The sequence below is a fragment of the Tachypleus tridentatus genome, chromosome 7 (assembly GCF_004210375.1).
Source record: "Tachypleus tridentatus isolate NWPU-2018 chromosome 7, ASM421037v1, whole genome shotgun sequence".
In the NCBI taxonomy this organism is placed as follows: Eukaryota; Metazoa; Arthropoda; class Merostomata; order Xiphosura; family Limulidae; genus Tachypleus; species Tachypleus tridentatus.
In genome coordinates this window covers 116761176-116780416 of record NC_134831.1, presented here as the reverse complement: position 1 = coordinate 116780416, position 19241 = coordinate 116761176, and the positions used below count along the sequence as shown (strand labels likewise).

The 19241-nt window shown below is 35.2% G+C and overlaps 1 protein-coding gene across 1 annotated transcript in view; it reads left to right on the top strand.

The window, feature by feature from the left end:
- The window catches only part of LOC143256459 (glutamate receptor-interacting protein 1-like), a 111994-nt gene extending 97630 nt beyond the window's left edge, over positions 1–14364 (top strand). The window contains 12 exon segments of the mRNA XM_076513723.1: positions 340–521; positions 762–962; positions 1887–2055; positions 3755–3972; positions 5914–6129; positions 7278–7422; positions 9016–9161; positions 10573–10604; positions 11519–11675; positions 12461–13140; positions 13975–14074; positions 14077–14364. Coding sequence (XP_076369838.1) covers positions 340–521; positions 762–962; positions 1887–2055; positions 3755–3972; positions 5914–6129; positions 7278–7422; positions 9016–9161; positions 10573–10604; positions 11519–11675; positions 12461–13140; positions 13975–14074; positions 14077–14216 — 2386 coding nt within the window. The 3' untranslated portion in view covers positions 14217–14364.
- Positions 14365–19241: the final 4877 nt, after the last annotated feature.

Genomic DNA, 19241 nt, shown 5'->3' with positions numbered 1-19241 from the left:
GATGTTTGTTTCATATTCCTTTTTTGTTAATCTATAAATGTGAATGTATGTTTCATGTGGTTTATTGTTGTTGAGTGATAGATGTGGATGTATGTTTCATGTGGTTTATTGTTGTTGTTGACATTTAGATGTGGATGTATGTTTCATGTGGTTTTTATTGTTGGCCTGTGGATGTGGATGTATGTTTCATGTGGTTTATTGTTGTTGACCTTTAGATGTGGATGTATGTTTCATGTGGTTTTTATTGTTGGCCTGTGGATGTGGATGTATGTTTCATGTGGTTTTTGTTGTTGGCCTGTGGATGTATGTTTCATCTGGTTTACTGTTTTTGTCCTGCAGGTGTGGAGCTCTTAATGTTGGAGATCACATACTGGCTATCGATGGAACAACAACTGAACACATGACGATTACAGAGGCCTCCCAGCTTCTCAAGAACTCGCTTAAGGACGTCGTGAAACTGAAAGTTTTACCTGTTAATCAGGTAGTCAGCCACAAAGGCTCCGATGTCCTAACCAGCAGAGGTAATGGAATGAATTCTGTTAGTTGTACAGTGGGAGCCAGAGAATAAATAACAATCCAGTTATATTAGTTGTGTTTTAAACAGTTCCTGTGTATGTATGTAACGAAAATTCGGGACTAAATATTATTCTTATAATTATTTTTATAGCATTTTGACAATTGCTAGTTTAGTAAACCACAAGACGCTATAATGAACCATTACTGTAGAATTATCAGTTCAATGTTCGTATGTTGTTATGTAGGCTTCACGCCCTTCTCATGTGTAGGGCAATTGGGTTCAAGACCTACCCAGAACAGCTTGTCTTCCATTGGGAATGATGTATTTGTTCCATCAAGGAAGGCACTTCCTGTATCTCTGCAACCATCAATCCAAGGCAGATTGGGTCGACAGCTGAGCAAAAGAAAATGTCCATCCAGTTCTCTGAAAACATGCTCTTCCAGTGGTAAATAAATTGTTGTATCTTTTCTTTTACATTTTGTATTTCTAATGTTAAGTACGATTTTCATATTTGGGCCTACTTTAGAAGTGTTTGAACAGTTGATGATTTTTCTTATATATTCTCTCTGTAGAATGTGTTGAAGATACACGATATTCCAATAACTTCTATTAGTAGAACTATAAGCTTACAATTATTGAAACTAATTGTTAGCAGTTAATTCAGAAAGAAGTAAATCTTTCTGTAATTAGGTTTTTAACTGATTGGTTTGGTTTGTTTTGAACTTTGTGCAAAGCTACACGAGGGCTGTCTGCACTAGCCATCCCTAATTTTGCAGCATAAGACTAGAGGAAAGGCAGCCAGTCATCACTACCCACCGCCAACTGATGGGCTACTCTTTTACCAAGGAATAGTGGGACTGACCACAGCTGAAAGGGCGAGCATGTTTGGTGCGACGAAGATTTGAATTTGCGACCCTAAGATAACTGATAGGTCTAAATGTTTTGTAAAGTTATGGAGAACTTCTGTTGCTAGGAAGGAGTCTGTTGACATTTTCCATTGTTTGGAAGCTGTTGACACCTTATGTCGTTAAGAACCCGTTGACGCCTTCTGTTGCTGAGAATTTATTAATACCTTGTATTCTTAGGAATTGTTGACACCTTGTGTTATTCGATAGGTGTTGACACCTTGTGTTATTTGATAGGTGTTGACACCTTGTTTTATTTGATAGGTGTTGATACCTTGTATTATTTGATAGGTGTTGACACTTTGTGTTATTTTATTTCCTTATTGATTCTTCTGTATAAAAATGAGTGTGTGTGTGTTTATATGTATGTACTCTAAAGTATATGTTTCACTTGTTAAACATGTTAAACAGTTTTGTTACTTATTTTTGTTAATGAAACTTGATGTTTTATCAAATATGCATAGCGACATGGGTGCCACCTCGTGGTCAACTCAGTTACACAGATACCACTAAAGTAACTATTCAGGCCGATCTCCGTGGACTAGGTTTTTCTGTGAAAGGAAGCGATTTTTCAACAGACTTAACGTCTTTTCCAGTCATCGGTAGAGTGGAACCTGGTGGCCCTGCTGAAAGGTAATCCATACATTACTCGACGAAGATATATTTTTATGTGAAAACTAATAACAGCAACAGGAGTAAATGCTGTTAATTATGAAAGGCAGACATGAGGTAACGGTTTATGTAAATGTACATCCCATAATAGTTACTTACCTTCCATCAGTAGACCAATAAATCTGAAACAATTTCTCAATAATTACAAATTCTTAACGTTTCAAATTTTCATTTGAAATACCAAAACTTAGAAGATACGATCCTTAAATAAAGTTAGGACTGAATTATGACATTGACATTTGGAGAGAGCAGTTTGGAGTTGGTAAGGTCTATTGGAGTTATACTACTTAACTTTCCTTTGTAATAGTAATTAATTTTTGTAATGGTTCTGATGCTATTTTAATTTTATATATAATTATTCCTTTCTCTAGTACCTCTGAACGAAGTAATAAATGCTAACAGAACACGCTGTTTAGGGATAACAAGGGACCTTTTTCTAAATCTGGACTGTCCCATCCTCTAAGCAAAACTGAAATTATTTAAAAATTAAAGCCATCTCTCATCATTCATACATCTATCACTCTTTCTTTTTAACTTACTCAAACTTACTCTTACAATGTATGAAGGTTAACAACTCTGTTGTTACTGTCTCGCAATGTGTGAAGGTTAACAACTCTGTTGTTACTGTCTCACAATGTATGAAAGTTAACAACTCTGTTATTACTGTCTCACAATGTATGAAGGTTAACAACTCTGTTGTTACTGCCTCACAATGTATAAAGGCCAACAACTCTGTTGGTACTGTCTCACAATGTATGAAGGCCAACAACTCTGTTGTTACTGTCTCGCAATGTATGAAGGCCAACAACTCTGTTGTAAATGTCTCGCAATGTATGAAGGTTAACAACTCTGTTGTTACTGTCTCACAATGTATGAAGGCCAACAACTCTGTTGTTACTGTCTCACAGTGTATGAAGGTTAACAACTCTGTTGTTACTGTCTTACAATATATGAAGGCCAACAACTCTGTTGTTACTGTCTTACAACGTATGAAGGCCAACAACTCTGTTGTTACTGTCTCGCAATGTATGAAGGTTAACAACTCTGTTGTTACTGTCTCACAATGTATGAAGGTTAACAACTCTGTTGTTACTGTCTCACAATGTATGAAGGTTAACAACTCTGTTGTTACTGTCTCACAATGCATGAAGGCCAACAACTCTGTTGTTACTGTCTCACAATGCATGAAGGCCAACAACTCTGTTATAAATGTCTTACAACATATGAAGGCCAACAACTCTGTTGTTACTGTCTCACAGTGTATGAAGGTTAACAACTCTGTTGTTACTGTCTTACAACATATGAAGGCCAACAACTCTGTTGTTACTGTCTCGCAATGTATGAAGGTTAACAACTCTGTTGTTACTGTCTCACAATGTATGAAGGTTAACAACTCTGTTGTTACTGTCTCACAATGTATGAAGGTTAACAACCTTGTTTGAAAGGTAAAATGGCCAAGCTGAAGACAATCTTCCCTAAACCTATGTTTGTGCCCTCTAGTTCCAAACTTTTTGCTCCTGTTTTAAAACGATGTGTAAACATTTGTTTTAATCTTTCAAAATATCAGTGAAATATTCTAACGTAACGATAATGTAAATGATTTTTGAACGAGTTCAAATAAAAATAGTTTCACGTGCTGAAAGCCACTTCGTTTTTCCAGGACCGGCATCCTTCAAGTTGGTGACCGAGTGGTGGCAGTAAACGGCCAATCTACTCAAGGGTTAACTGTGAAGGAAGTAACACAGTTACTCCATCGTTCTCGCCCAAGGGTAACACTTGACATTCAGTTTGATGTGGCTGAAGCTGTTGTGCCAAGTAGTGGAACATTTGCTGTTAAATTAGCAAAATCGAAGGGTGGATTGGGTATAACAATCGCAGGTGTGTTAAAATAATTTCTTTTTTTTTGTTTTGAATTACGCGCAAAACTACACCAGGAATATCTGCGCTAGCCGTCCCTAATTTAGCAGTGTAAGACTAGAGGGTTTTTGTTTTGAATTAAGCACAAAGCCACACAATGGGCTATCTGCGCTCTGCCCACCACGGGTATCGAAACCCGGATTTTAGCGTTGTAAGTTCGCAGACATACAGCTAAGCCACTGGGGGGCAAGACTAGAGGGAAGGTAGTTCGTCACCACCACCCACCGCCAACCCTTGAACTACTCTTTTATCAACGAATAGTGGGATTTACTTTCACATATAACTCATCCACGGCTGAAAGGGCGAGCGTGTTTGGTGTGACGGGAATTCGAACCCGCGCCCTTCAGATTACGACTCGAAAACCCTAATCACGTGACCATACCGAGCCAATACTTTGTGTGAGAAGTTCTATAAAAGCATCGATGTGAGTTTTGTTTGCTTTTGTTTTTGAATTTCGCGCAAAGGGTTATCTGCGCTAGCCGTCCCTAATTTATCAGTGTAAGACTAGAGGGAAGACAGCTAGTCAACACCACCCAACGCCAACTCTTGGACGACTCTTTTATCAACGAATAGTGGGATTGAGCGTAACATGATAACGCTCCCACGGGTGAAAGGGCGAGCATGTTTGGTGCGACCGTAATTCGAACCCACGACCCTCGGATTACGCGTCGAACGCCTTAACCCACCTGACCATGCCGGGCCTGCATCTGTGTGAAATGAAATCATGTTATTGTAGCACGATTAATTAATTGTTTTCTTGGTTCTTACGTCAGAAATCGTTGTAGTGATAAGAGTTTCAAGATAAAACTAAGAATCTGTGAAATCGTTAACAGCGCCATCTATAGAACTTAAGTTTTATATTTTCCATTTATTATTATACGTTTTGAAACGAGTAAGTATTCAGATATTATCATAATCCTTAATGAAATACTGCCTGTCTTTCAAGTTATCCTCTGCATACAAATTAAGAAAAACAGTTTGTAGATTAATGCTTTCAGTGATAACAAAGGGAAAATAATATTAAAATAAAATATTTTAACAAGAATCTAATAAAATAAGACTGAGGAAATCTAATTTTTAAGTTTTGAAATACTATATACTTACCTTTAACAAAATAGTTAAATTCTTATTAGCGAACGTGGCATGGCTTGGTTGTTGGGGTATTTGACTTGTAATGTCATGACGGTCGCTGTCTTGACCACCATCTTTGAATCTGTTCATCCTCTTGGTTTTCTCTGGAATTTTGGTGGGGCGTCCGGAACGAGGGAGGTTAGCAGTTGATCCTGTAAGGTTAAACGTGGCAATTATGCTTTGAACAGTATATTTCGGCACATTAAGTTGTGTAGCAATACCGGAAAGAGACACACAAGACTTGTATTTTACAATAATTCGGTTTTTTAAATCACTAGACATTTGTTTCCTGTTCGCCATGATGACCAAGCAGATAATGACGGAGACGGTGCTAAATTGCCGGAAGTACATTTTTTGCTGGTTAAATTCCAATAATTATGAACCCCGTGTCTAGTTTTGGAATGGTATAATGTAGTTTATTCGCCAAACTAAACAAAATTGTTACGGGAATATCAGTTTTTTTCACACGTTTTGAAATGTACGAACACTTTCTGCTCCTCCTATTTTTGTTTATTTGTTTATAAACAGTTTATTTCTCATTTCATTTACATAAGAATTTACGTAGATGTGTGTTAGTATAATATTTATAATATAACATACTTCTATTAGCTTACTTATGATACTTTTTAAGTTGTGAGCAAAAAACTACTTCGGGATGCAGAGGTACGAACACTTTCTGTCGTAACTGTATGACTAGCAAAAATAGCCCTGGAGTAACGTTGTTTTATTAGTTATGTCTTCCTGATGTGTTTAATCTGGTTCATTCTCAAGTTCCAAAGAATCGTCAGCAAGGTGAACCACTCCTCATCTCAGACATTAAAAAAGGAAGTGTTGCCCATCGAACAGGAACTCTTCAGCCAGGAGACACACTGCTGGCCATAGATTCGGTGAGGATGGACAACTGCACCCTGGAGGATGCTTATGAGATCCTCAAGGTTTGTGACCAGATCGTCAAACTGAGAATACGTAAAGACGAAACCTTTTCTGGTAAGACTGGCAAAGTAATAGACTTTTGACCACCTTTCTTCTTGTACACATCTGATTTTATAAACAGATCAGAGTATCGTTATAGAAATACACTGAGGTAAACAATTCAGGGCTGTTCTGATTACATAAACAGAACAGAGTATCGTTATAGAAATACACTGAGGTGAATAATTCAGGGCTGTTCTGATTACATAGACAGATCAGAGTATCGTTATAGAAATACACTGAGGTAAATAATTCAGGGCTGTTCTGATTACATAAACAGAACAGAGTATCGTTATAGAAATACACTGAGGTGAATAATTCAGGGCTGTTCTGATTACATAAACAGATCAGAGTATCGTTATAGAAATACACTAAGGTGAATAATTCAGGGCTGTTAACTAATCAAACATTTTAAACAGTTACAAGTGCTACAGTTGTTCGAGAGGTTATAGCAGTAGTATAGTCATAACTGATGAAAACAAAAACATTTACATGAGCTACCAAAAGGTTAATAATTATCAAAGTGTCAAGGCTGAAGTGTTAACTATACACACCTGACAAGGTTGATAATTATCAAGGTGTCAAGGCTGAAGTGGTAACATACATGACCAGATTGGAACAACACAGACGTTACACACAATATACTTACAAGTTTCTCTGAACTTTAACTAGCATTTATATACAAAACCCTCTCTTGATTCACTAATCATTTCTCTCAATATCCGTGGCTTTGCTTCCAAACACATGACCAACATATGAAAATATTTCTGCACCCCAATCATAGCAAGGAAAGAAAAACTTGTAAAGGGTTTAATGTTTAATTTCTAAACAACAATAGCACATCAGTAGGAAATTAACTGGATTTTATGAGACCTGTAACAAGTGTTTTGTATTATTTCTGTTGTATAAACCTAACATGTAATTCAAGCATATATCAAATTATAAACCTATTTCAACTAATTATACATTACTGAGTACACGAGTAAAATATTGTAATTTACTTTTATATTTGTACACTTAATTAAGTCTGTTTTAAGAACAAGTTATTTAATAGCACTTAGTACTCATGTGTGTTACTTTTGTGTTGTGCGCAAAGTGTGCTTTCATCTTTCCTGAGAAATTAGTTGGGCCTGTTTTATCTAGTCATCTGTATGTTTTGTTAGAAGAACCTGATGTCTCAGGAGCTGTTGTTTATACCGTGGAGTTAGTGCGTCATGGAGGACCACTTGGCATAACCATATCTGGAGTTGAAGAACCTTTCAACCCTATAGTAATTTCAGGGCTAACAGAAGGAGGACTAGCAGAAAAGTAAGTTCTTGAAACTCTGCACTGTGCAGCCGTAGTGAGGACTTTTTGCACAACTTATTCAGCTTGGAGTATAGTTTGTTTTAAAACTATGATCTTAAAGGGTTTTATGAAAATATGCAATTGCCAGAAGCAAAATGTTTGTGTGCAGGTAGGAGTGAAGGTAGAAGTTATTCTGAGTGATGATTGGAAGCTTGGCAGTGAGGGCAGAAGTTATTCTGGGTGATGATTGGAAGGTTAGGGGTTGAGGGGAGAAGTTACTCAGGGTGATGACTGGAAGCTTGGGGTTGAGGGTAGAAGTTATTCTGGGTGATGACTGGAAGCTTGGGGGTGAGGGTAGAAGTTATTCTGGGTGATGACTGGAAGCTTGGGGGTGAAGGTAGAAGTTATTCAGGATGATGGCTGGAAGCTTAGGGGTGAGGGTAGAAGTTATTCTGGGTGATGACTGGAAGCTTGGCAGTGAGGGCAGAAGTTACTCAGGGTGATGACTGGAAGCTTGGGGTTGAGGGTAGAAGTTATTCTGGGTGATGATTGGAAGGTTGGGGGGTGAGGGTAGAAGTTATTCAGAGTGATGACTGGAAGCTTGCTTTCAGGGAAACTTTTACGTTTATAATGAAGTTAATCAAAACCAACTTACATGCCCTATTTTTTTTACTTTAATTTCTTTGTATCGTCTAATCAAGTCTTCCTTTTTTCAGCTACCAAATTTTACTGATATATTTATATTGGTTTGTTATCTTGGACTAACAAAATAAACTTAAACTGGGGAATTCCAAACTTATGAAAGTTCATTGGGAGTATAGATCTCTGTAATTCTGAAAGGGGGTTGACCCATCCTGTTGTGAAATCCATGACAGTACAATAACTTCTTATGCTTGTAGTTATAAACACTATGTAGGTAGATAAGTGCTCATCAGATGAAAACTCCCTCCTAAGATAGAACAGGGACCCCTATATAAATGCATAGACCCATAAATATTATAGAATTACAGATATACAAATAGTACGGGTGTGTGAAATATACCAAGTTATATAAACATAAACAGCAACAGCATGAAGTATATAATATGTTAGTCCATTTTAAATATCATTTTTTGATATGCCTGTTTAAAGATAGTAATTTGAAACTGGGATCAGAAAATTGATGAATAATTATGAAGAGAAAACACAAATGAAAGAAACGTCTTTTGTGAAGAAAGATGGAAATACTAATTGTGAAGCTATACTTATTCACTCATAGACAATTTTGCTAACTACCTGAGAGAGGATGGTTACTTTGTGTGTGTGTGTGTGTTATATTATTTATTAATCTGGCACTAATATAATGTATGTAGCTTTTCTCTTTTAAATACAATGGTTTTCAGGTCTCTCTAATTCTTGTATGTATGTCTTTAAAACTGACATCCTTTTTAGGACGTTAAAAGATGTATTTGATATCCATTTATCAACCTAACTGGAAGAGATCGTAAGATACTTATGATTATTGGAAGGAATCATTTGGTAAGTATTTTATACTTATAAAGAACGTTTGTTTCTCAAAATAAGAAATATGACTCGTTGTCCATCAGTCTGAAAATATTTGCTATGTTTCGATAGGACAAGAGCTATCCATGTGGGGGATCGACTCCTCGCTATAAATGGTCAAAGTCTGAGGGGAAAACCTTTGAGTGAGGCTATACTAATGCTGCAGAACTCAGGAGACATTGTTACTCTGAAGATATCCAAGACTCCTGACCAAAATCGTAACTTAATTTACTTTAATAATTAACTTATAGATATACTTTTGATATATCGTATGGATAATTTTTTAAGTTTATATTAGTGAATTTCAGGTGATATATGCCAGTATACAGTAACACCAGATGTGTTGAGGTGTGGTTCTAAGATATGTTGGCATAAAATATTTTATACAAAATTATAACATAGCATTATAACATAATTTCTGCAATACCTACTGTGCTGCTACGTTTCCAAGAAGCATTATAAAACAAGGAGGTATACAAGGTTGTGGTATAAAATTGACCAGAAATTCATTCCTAAATATATATCTTGTACTTGTAATTTGAAACTTTAATAAGTTTACAGACTTGTGTGTTTCATTTAGTCCTATGTATATTAATTTACTGAACAAATAAGAACATTTTAATAAGACAAGGTTAATGAGTTATGATCTCTTTTACATATAATAAGTTAGGTAATATTGTATAAAGTTACATACAAAAGGTTATTCACTCTTTATACTAACAGTTTGTATGTCCAATCTCCTTGCCTCAGCCATTTCAATGGCATGTGACTACATAGGTTCAAATCCTTCACCCATTTCTTGTCACAAATTTGGAGTTTGGTCATTTTGATGTTCCGTTGAAGTCTAAAGTTGATCTCTCTTGTAAGAGTTAATTTAAAAATCTTTCCCAAACGAAATCTTCCTATTATTGAATTATAAAATCATGAAAGGTACTGCATTCTAGCATTTTAAAGAAAGGGAAGTCTGTAGTGTTGAACTGCATAGTTAAAAAAGGGAAGACATGATTCTAACAATGATAAAACAGGCTACTTCATGAACGTGTCTGAGTTTCACACCAGTTTACTGTTTGTCATGGTAAGTAATGTATGAACACACTGGTGTAGTGCAGCACAGTAGTAACTTATAAACCAAATAACAAACACAGATTTAGGTCTACAAAATCTGTGTTCAGTCTTCTCCCAAATATATATGTATGTGATACATAACCAAAGGAAATATGGTGTCACACTGAATGAAACGTAAATCTTTGCCAAAGTGATTTATTATAATTGTGTTTTTAAAACATGTCAAAAATGATACAGAGTATTTTTCAAATGAACCTATTGTGGCTGTATGTTAACAATATAATGGTAAGTTTAATGAACATTTGAGACAAAACAGAACAGGTGAACCTACACCCCAAGAGGCCATTTTACTGTCACCAATGTGCCACAACGACTTACCACATTTTTATTGATTTTATGTTAATAACATATTTATGCATGCAAAATAAATAAATAAATAAGTCCTTTTAACATACCTTATGGTATTAAGGGTGTTTTAGTTGTCATAAACTGTTAACTATGTTTTTCATTTTCCTGCACAAAATCAAGCTCCACATGTGGTATATATTGTTTCTCTCTTTGCAGGAAACGAGGAATTAAAAACCGGAAAAGAGGAGGTACAGTAATCTCTTTGTGTAACAATATACTTACATTACTGAAACCAGTTAAATGATATAGGTCTTGTTACCTAATTTTGACATGGCTTTGTGTTACAGTGTTTATTAACTCAAAGTTACATTACTGAAACCAGTTAAATGATATAGGTCTTGTTACCTAATTTTGACATGGCTTTGTATTACAGTATTTATTAACTCAAACTTACATTACTGAAACCAGTTAAATGATATAGGTCTTGTTACCTAATTTTGACATGGCTTTGTGTTACAGTGTTTATTAACTGATATGGGTCTTGTTACCTAATTTTGACATGGCTTTGTGTTACAGTGTTTATTAACTCAAACTTACATTACTGAAACAGTTAAATGATATAGGTCTTGTTACCTAATTTTGATGGCTTTGTGTTACAGTGTTTATTAACTCAAAGTTACATTACTGAAACCAGTTAAATGATATAGGTCTTGTTACCTAATTTTGACATGGCTTTGTGTTACAGTGTTTATTAACTCAAAGTTACATTACTGAAACCAGTTAAATGATATAGGTCTTGTTACCTAATTTTGACACGGCTTTGTATTACAGTGTTTATTCACTCAAACTTACATTACTGAAACCAGTTAAATGATATAGGTCTTGTTACCTAATTCTGACATGGCTTTATATTACAGTGTTTATTAACTGATATAGGTCTTGTTACCTAATTTTGACATGGCTTTGTGTTACAGTGTTTATTAACTCAAACCTTGATTTAAGTTGCTTTTTTTATTTATACCAACTTAAAATTTATATTCATTCTGATTTTTTATCCTGTAATAACAATTTATAAAACATAAACAACTAATAGTTAGAAGGTTTAGTTTTATTGTATTAAAAGTCTCGTGAATAATATATTTTCACTAACTTTATTTTCAAGCCACAGCAAACTGAGGACCGAGATGACTACTTGAACAATGTAAGGAAAACCATTCCAAGTGTAGACAGTGCTGTAGAATCCTGGGGCAGTTCAGACTTAGAGATTTCCATTACAGGGGCAAGATCTAAACAAGTTAACCAAACATCTGATAGTACAGGTATGAACAAGGGGAAGGGGCTGTGTAAAGTTATCAAGTGAAGCTTGGCTTACAGCCACCATGAAGCAGGGGAATTTGGGAGGCCACTAGAGACCCCCAGAAGCTCTAACGTTTGAGATACAATGAAGTAGACCTGCATAAACCATATTAATTGGCAATATGTATGTCCTTGGGCGTTCTACAACAGGAAGGGAATTCTGGTTTGCTCCCCATCACCTCAAGCCTTTACAATGGACTATGTGACATACTGCAAATATGAACATTGTGCCATGTGGCTTGGTACAGGTGTAAGCAGCATACCACGTTACATGGTACTAGGTGATGGCTTTATTTTACCATATCAGCAACGTTTCAGTTAAAATTAAAACCCTGTATCTATGATACTTACTCTCTTCCATCAAAGACATTTCTATAACCTTAGAATTATACCAAACTGTATTGGAATGTTCTTAAATTTTTAGTAACTCAATTTCCTTTTATATCTTATGTTTCATTCGCTATCTCAGGATGTTTGTACAGTTCAAAGGTAAAATATAAATACAGTTAAGTGTGTAAAATGTGAGAATTCTTGTATGCATTTTAGAAGAGATTCAGAAATACAGCTTAAACTTCAATCAATACTATAAATAGTTTTTGAATTTCAAACTACTCTACAAAGCAAACAAAAAAATCAATGCCAAGAATATAGGTATAATATAGAAATAAAGGAATGCATGTTGGGAGATAAGAATAGTAAATTTTATGATGTTCCTATTTATCTTTATCAGAAATATCCCTTTTTACAGTTCTCACAGGGTCATCAGTTAACCAGAACTTTGAGCCCAGTGGAACTGACAACAATTTCCAATCAAGACGATGGGAAGATGAAGACTGGGAACTGAACACCAATAGTAATCATAGTTTTCAAAGTTGTGGTAGCTGCTATTCTGGTGAGAAAGGAGCTGACTGGTCAGAAGACTCGGAGGACATAGAATCAGAATTCCAAGGAAGATGTCAGAGCATTATGGGAAGTGATCCAGGTTATCTAGCCCACTCACAGTCCCAGCTGTTGCACTTTCACGGTGAATTGCAGCCATCTTGTGAAAGTGTGTTTCGTCCAGTGTCTCGTGCTGTATCCATGGAACAAGTCTGTGAGCTTGTTAGTCAACCAGGCTTGCAACTGACCGGACAGTCAGATAGTGAATCGCAGAGGTACAGCACCTTACCACACGTGACCTCCAGAAGAGGCAGAGAACAGGTACATCAGAGTGTAGATGAAGCTGTAAGCTCTTGTCAGAGTTCTTCCACTGCCTCTGGACCACTTGAAATCCACAAAGTAATACTGTTCAAAGATCAGGTTTATGAAGATTTTGGGTTTAGTGTTTCTGATGGACTTTATGAAAGAGGGATCTACATCAATAAGATACGTCCAGGAGGACCTGCCAGTGTCAATGGTATATTAAAGCCTTTGGACAAAATACTGCAGGTTGGTATTACATCATTCAGTTAAATATAAAAGAAATGTTGCAGGAAAACTAATCCGTCTTTTTAATCTACAGAATTTGTGTAAATTAAATAGAATTTAATTTAGTTTCAGAGTATGTACTAGAAATAAAAACAAATAACTTTAATGTGCATTCACCATCGCACCACAGCGAATGTACGTTGTCTGATGGCAATTTTTTAACCAGTTTTTATAATAATTTCCTTGGATAGTTCAGTTTAGAAAAATGACAGCGAGAAATAAATATTTAGAAGAACAAATGTCCATCAGTATACCAGAAAAAAAAAAAAAACTGACAAAAATCATAAACTCTAAAACAACTTCAGAGCACTCCCATTTGAAAATATAAATAAAAGAGGGCTTTTGTTTGTTTGTTTGGAATTTCGCACAAAGCTACTCGAGGGCTGTCTGTGCTAGCCGTCCCTAATTTAGCAGTGCAAGACTAGAGGGAAGGCAGCTAGTCATCACCACCCACCGCCAACTATTGGGCTACTCTTTTACCAACGAATAGTGGGATTGACCGTCACATAATAACGCCCCCACGGCTGGGAGGGCGAGCATGTTTGGCGCGACTCGGGCGCGAACCCGCAACCTTCAGATTACGCGCTAGGCCATGCCAGGCCCTTAAAGAAGGCACTATATCTGTTTCATGCAACCAAAACTGAAACTTAAACCCGCATCATACCTTGTAGAATAAAAAAAAATAGATTAAAAAAAAATCATGTTCATTATTAAGTATAACATCAGATTTTCCAGAGAGAGAGAATTTTAGTGTGTTTTTAGGAAAGTTCCTACCATAACATTTCTTTTTTCTAGGTAAACAACACAAGGACTCAGGACTTTGACTGTTGTCTGGCTGTACCGCTAATAGCAGCCGCTGGAGACCGAATAGAACTCGTTGTTAGCAGGTCAGCGTATAAAGTCGAATTTCTCTAGCAGACAGTACTAATGGAGGGGGTAGCACGTTTCATGGTTGGGTGGACGAAGAAGATAGAGAAAATTGTTCATCTCCTCAGCTTCCACCAGACGGTGGTGAAATGTTAACCAAAACTCTCTAGTTAACGTGAACGGGAATGGTTGAAGAAGTGTATAATTTTAGAACATTTACTGTAACTGAGTTGTTTTTTGTTGTTGCAAACTAGGCTTAAGGTGACGCATTATTTTAGAGGAAGTGTGGAAAAGATTTTTTTCAGTACTTTCCCGTGATAATTTTGGTTTTAGATATCTGCTAAATAACTCTTTTGTGTATCTGAAATATGTTCTTATATTTTTAATTCATCAAATCTGTGTTCCGAAACGCAAATGGTTATAACAACTTTTAACTTCGACGAAACTGACACAAATGTCAGCATTCCATTTTTTATATTTAACGCTAGACATTTCTGAAGTCATGAGTGAGTGACACATTTCTCATAAATAAATTCGTTTATAACATTTTCGTAGTTTAGAACAATTATATTAATAATTAAGGTTTGAAGAGCAAATATGTTCGAAAGAAAAACCAAAGTTTAATGGGACACAATAAAATACACACAACGTTTACTCTAAAATTGACTGTATAAAGACAAAACCGTCAGACAGTAAACAGTCTCATAAACTCATATATTTGGTGTTTCACTCCTGAAAACGACTAAGTAAGACATTAAAAAATTTAGTTTATGAGACTGTGTTAGTTTCATAATATCTTACTAAAATTTAATATATTCCAAAAAATAATAATGTGTATGTTTTGTAAAAAATTCTTAATTAATTTTAGAGTGTGTGTTTTCTTATAGCAAAGCCACAGCGGGCTATCTGCTGAGCCCACCGAGGGGAATCGAACGCCTGATTTTAGCGTTGTAAATCCGGAGACATACCGCTGTACTAGCGGGGGCGATTATTAATTTTAGATACTTAAGTTTACCAATCAAAAATATATCGGGCAATGAAGGATTGTTTCCCAAATATAAACGCATTCTAAGCCTTAGTATTCTAAACCCCATGTAAGTAGATATTTTATGTCTAAAAAAATTAACTTCTTATCGGTTCCTCCTTTGGACTTATTAATGAACTAAACTCTAATGTGATACCAGGCCACAGGATGAAATGTGACATGGTAAATCCTTTGGACTTATTGATGAACTAAACTCAGATTTGATATAACTTCACATGATGAAACACGAAACGTGGTAAATCGTTTGGACTTATTGATGAACTAAACTTTAGTGCGAAACAAAGTAACATGATGAAACATGTAATGTGGTAAATCCTTCAAACTTAGATTAACTAAACTCAGATGTGATACAAGGTCACATGATGAAACACGTAATGTGGTAAATCCTTCAAACTTAGATGAACTAAACTCAGATGTGATACAAGGTCACATGATGAAACACATGACATGGTAAATCCTTTAAACTTATTGATGAAATAAACCCTGAATACTATTTACACACTATAAGTTTGAAATAGCAAATAATGCTACTGAAGTAACAGTCAGTTACTTTCATTCATATATGTTTTCACTGTAGTAATAATTTTCTTGTTTTGGTTGTACTTAACTTGGTAATACAATTACCTATATCTGTTACTTATTCTAAGTTATACTAATGGACAAGAGCTTTTAGTTTGTTTGTATGAAATACGAAACTACACAATGTGTTATCTGTAATGTGCTTACCATGGGTATCGAAACCAGACTTTTAACATTATGTCCATTACACATACTACTGAGCAACTGGTGTTTGTTTTAATATGTAAACTAAACAGAATCCCATATGTTAGATTTTACGTTTAAAAGTATACAAGGTTAGATTCCTGCATAGAGAACCTTGTGACTGTTACGGTCAAACAAATCTATTATGATATATAGAATATACACGTCTTATATCAGTATTCTTTTATGGTTTAAAATAATGGCTGATAAGACCATGGTAGCTTCATACATGTACATATATATATTATTATGAATATTCATATCATAAACGAGCACGAAAAATATATAATTTTCTAAGAGATAAAGTTTGTTTTTTATGTTGTGTGAACTTCTCCTATCTAATCTAAGTTTTCTTTTTGCAAATAATAAAGTCGTGGATGGATATAGTAGAATAGATTGACTAGATGGTAAGGTTGACTTTCTTGTTTTGAATATTAATTATTTATTGCAAAATATTTAATCCATGATTTTTTTATCTTTTTTATTACACGTTTGAAAATGACTGTTTACAAATATAGAATACTGTGTAGTGTTTGTTTTTGTACAGTAGAATGACTCGTGTAGCAACAATAAAGTTATACTAAGATTTTGACAAGCTGCCTCATTTTTATTTTTATATTACTATTTTCAGTTTATTCCAGCAAGTTTTAATATTTGTGAATTAGTTTATACTAGTTGGTATGAAAATTATTAACACGACAGATATTCAAAGAGAACGGTTTGTAATACAAACAGCCAGGTGAGTATAACATTAGTAGTACAAACAGCCAGGTGAGTGTAACAGTAGTGGTACAAACAGCCAGGTGAGTGTAACAGTGGTGGTACAAATAGTTTGAGTGGATCGTGCTCTGTCTATTATTATTTTGTCTATATTTTGTGTGTTTTTCTTACAGCAAAGCCACATCGGGCTATCTGCTGTGTCCACCGAGGGAAATCGAGCCCCTGATTTTAGCGTTGTAAATCCGTAGACTTATTGCTGATTCAGCGGGGAACTTTGAATATAACTTGTTTCTTTGTGCAGGTATCCAATACGGTGTCGTCCTCTTATTGTTAGGACGTCAATTATTAAACATTCTCACGGAAATTATTTTACTTCATTAAATTGGTTAAAAGTTATGGAATGTAAAATGTAAAAGTAGCTACGAACGAAAAGTGATTTATTTTATATTTATTTAGGGTCAAACTTACCAAACGATCCTGTTAAATTTTTGTTTCGAAGTTGCGAATCATATTTGTTACTTGAGAATTGTTCTGTTATTGAGAAGCTCGTGTGATTAAAAATATAGGTCAATCAATAAGGTCCGTATTTCTGTCTCTTTAACTGTAAACTTTTTATTACACTCACAAATAAAGGAATCCTAGGTGAACGGTCAAGAATTGGCTGTACGTGACGGAAGGTTTGACTGGTTTGTTCATTACCTCCTCACCGGGTTTGTTAACTTATATTTCACCTTTACAACATGGCTGAACAAGTGAAACATTATTTTGCTTTCTTATACAAGATATGTGTTTTTTCAATACAAAACAAAAGAAGACTTTCACACGTGACTTTATTAAACCTACAGTACTGATGTTGTTCTGGCACCAGTACCTTCAAAGTGTTATAAATACCAACAGAAGCTTTTGAGATAAATATGACGAAAAGACAGTTGGGGAACAATTAATAATAAAATAAGTAACACCAGGGGTACTGGAGAAAGAAACAAGCAAGCTGAGTAAACAGTTTTACACACTCACTATAGCCAGAAGTACCTGTAACTTTCAACATAACATGTAAAGTGTAATAATTTACCGAATCAGCCAGCCGGTAACACTACAATTCTGTTACCACAGGACTAATGGTACTTTACTGATAATACTACAATTTTGTTACTATGGGACTAATGGTACCTTACCGGTAACACTACAATTCTGTTACCACAGGACTAATGGTACCTTACTGGTAATACTACAATTCTGTTACTATGGGACTAATGGTACCTTACCGGTAACACTACAATTCTGTTACTGTGGGAGTAATGGTACCTTACCGGTAATACTACAATTCTGTTACTATGGGACTAATGGTACCTTACCAGTAATACTACAATTCTGTTACTGTGGGACTAATGGTACCTTACCGGTAATACTACAATTCTGTTACTATGGGGCCAATGGTACCTTACCGGTAACACTACAATTCTGTTACTGTGGGAGTAATGGTACCTTACCGGTAATACTACAATTCTGTTACTATGGGACTAATGGTACCTTACCAGTAATACTACAATTCTGTTACTGTGGGACTAATGGTACCTTACCGGTAATACTACAATTCTGTTACTATGGGACCAATGGTACCTTACCGGTAACACCACAATTCTGTTACTGTGGGACTAATGGTACCTTACTGGTAATACTACAATTCTGTTACTACAGGACTAATGGTACCTTACCGGTAATACTACAATTCTGTTATTGTGGGACTAATGGTACCTTACTGGTAATACTACAATTCTGTTATTGTGGGACTAATGGTACCTTACCAGTAATACTACAATTCTGTTACTGTGGGACTAATGGTACCTTACCGGTAATACTACAATTCTGTTACTGTGGGACCAATGGTACCTTACCGGTAATACTACAATTCTGTTACTACAGGACTAATGGTACCTTACTGGTAATACTACAATTCTGTTATTGTGGGACTAATGGTACCTTACCAGTAATACTACAATTCTGTTACTATGGGACTAATGGTACCTCACTGGTAATACTACAATTATGTTACTATGGGACTAATGGTACCTTACCGGTAATACTACAGTTATGCTACTGTGGGACTAATGGTACCTTACATTTCATGATTCATGTATTTATTTATATCTTTTCCAGTCAGTTTCTTGAACTAGACCACATAAGGTATCTGTTTACTGTTAAAGTTTCCTTGGTGTACTGGTATAGGAAATAACCAAAACAATGATTATACAATTTTAATACGAAGACGAAAAAGAAACAAATAACGAAAATGGTCAAACAAAATTTGACAATAATAAGAAAGTAATAAATTACGAGGATGTTGTAAATATGTATAAAAATATTAGAAATATGTCAGTTAAAAAAAATCTTTTCTTACACACGTTGAAGAGCTGTTTCGTATTCCATCATTAGGTTTAATACTCAAAACTACTTTACAATATATTACACACAGAACAATAACATTAGCTGTTAAATTAGAAGTTTCAATACAACCACATGCTTAGGGAAAAGAAATTTAAACTGTAATACTATAATAGAATGACGACAAAACGTGCTGGATACATATGTTTAATTATAAAGTGAAAATAAAACATTATCAAAAAAGGCTTAAATATACGTATAAACACCTGCCAAAGTTTCGCCATTA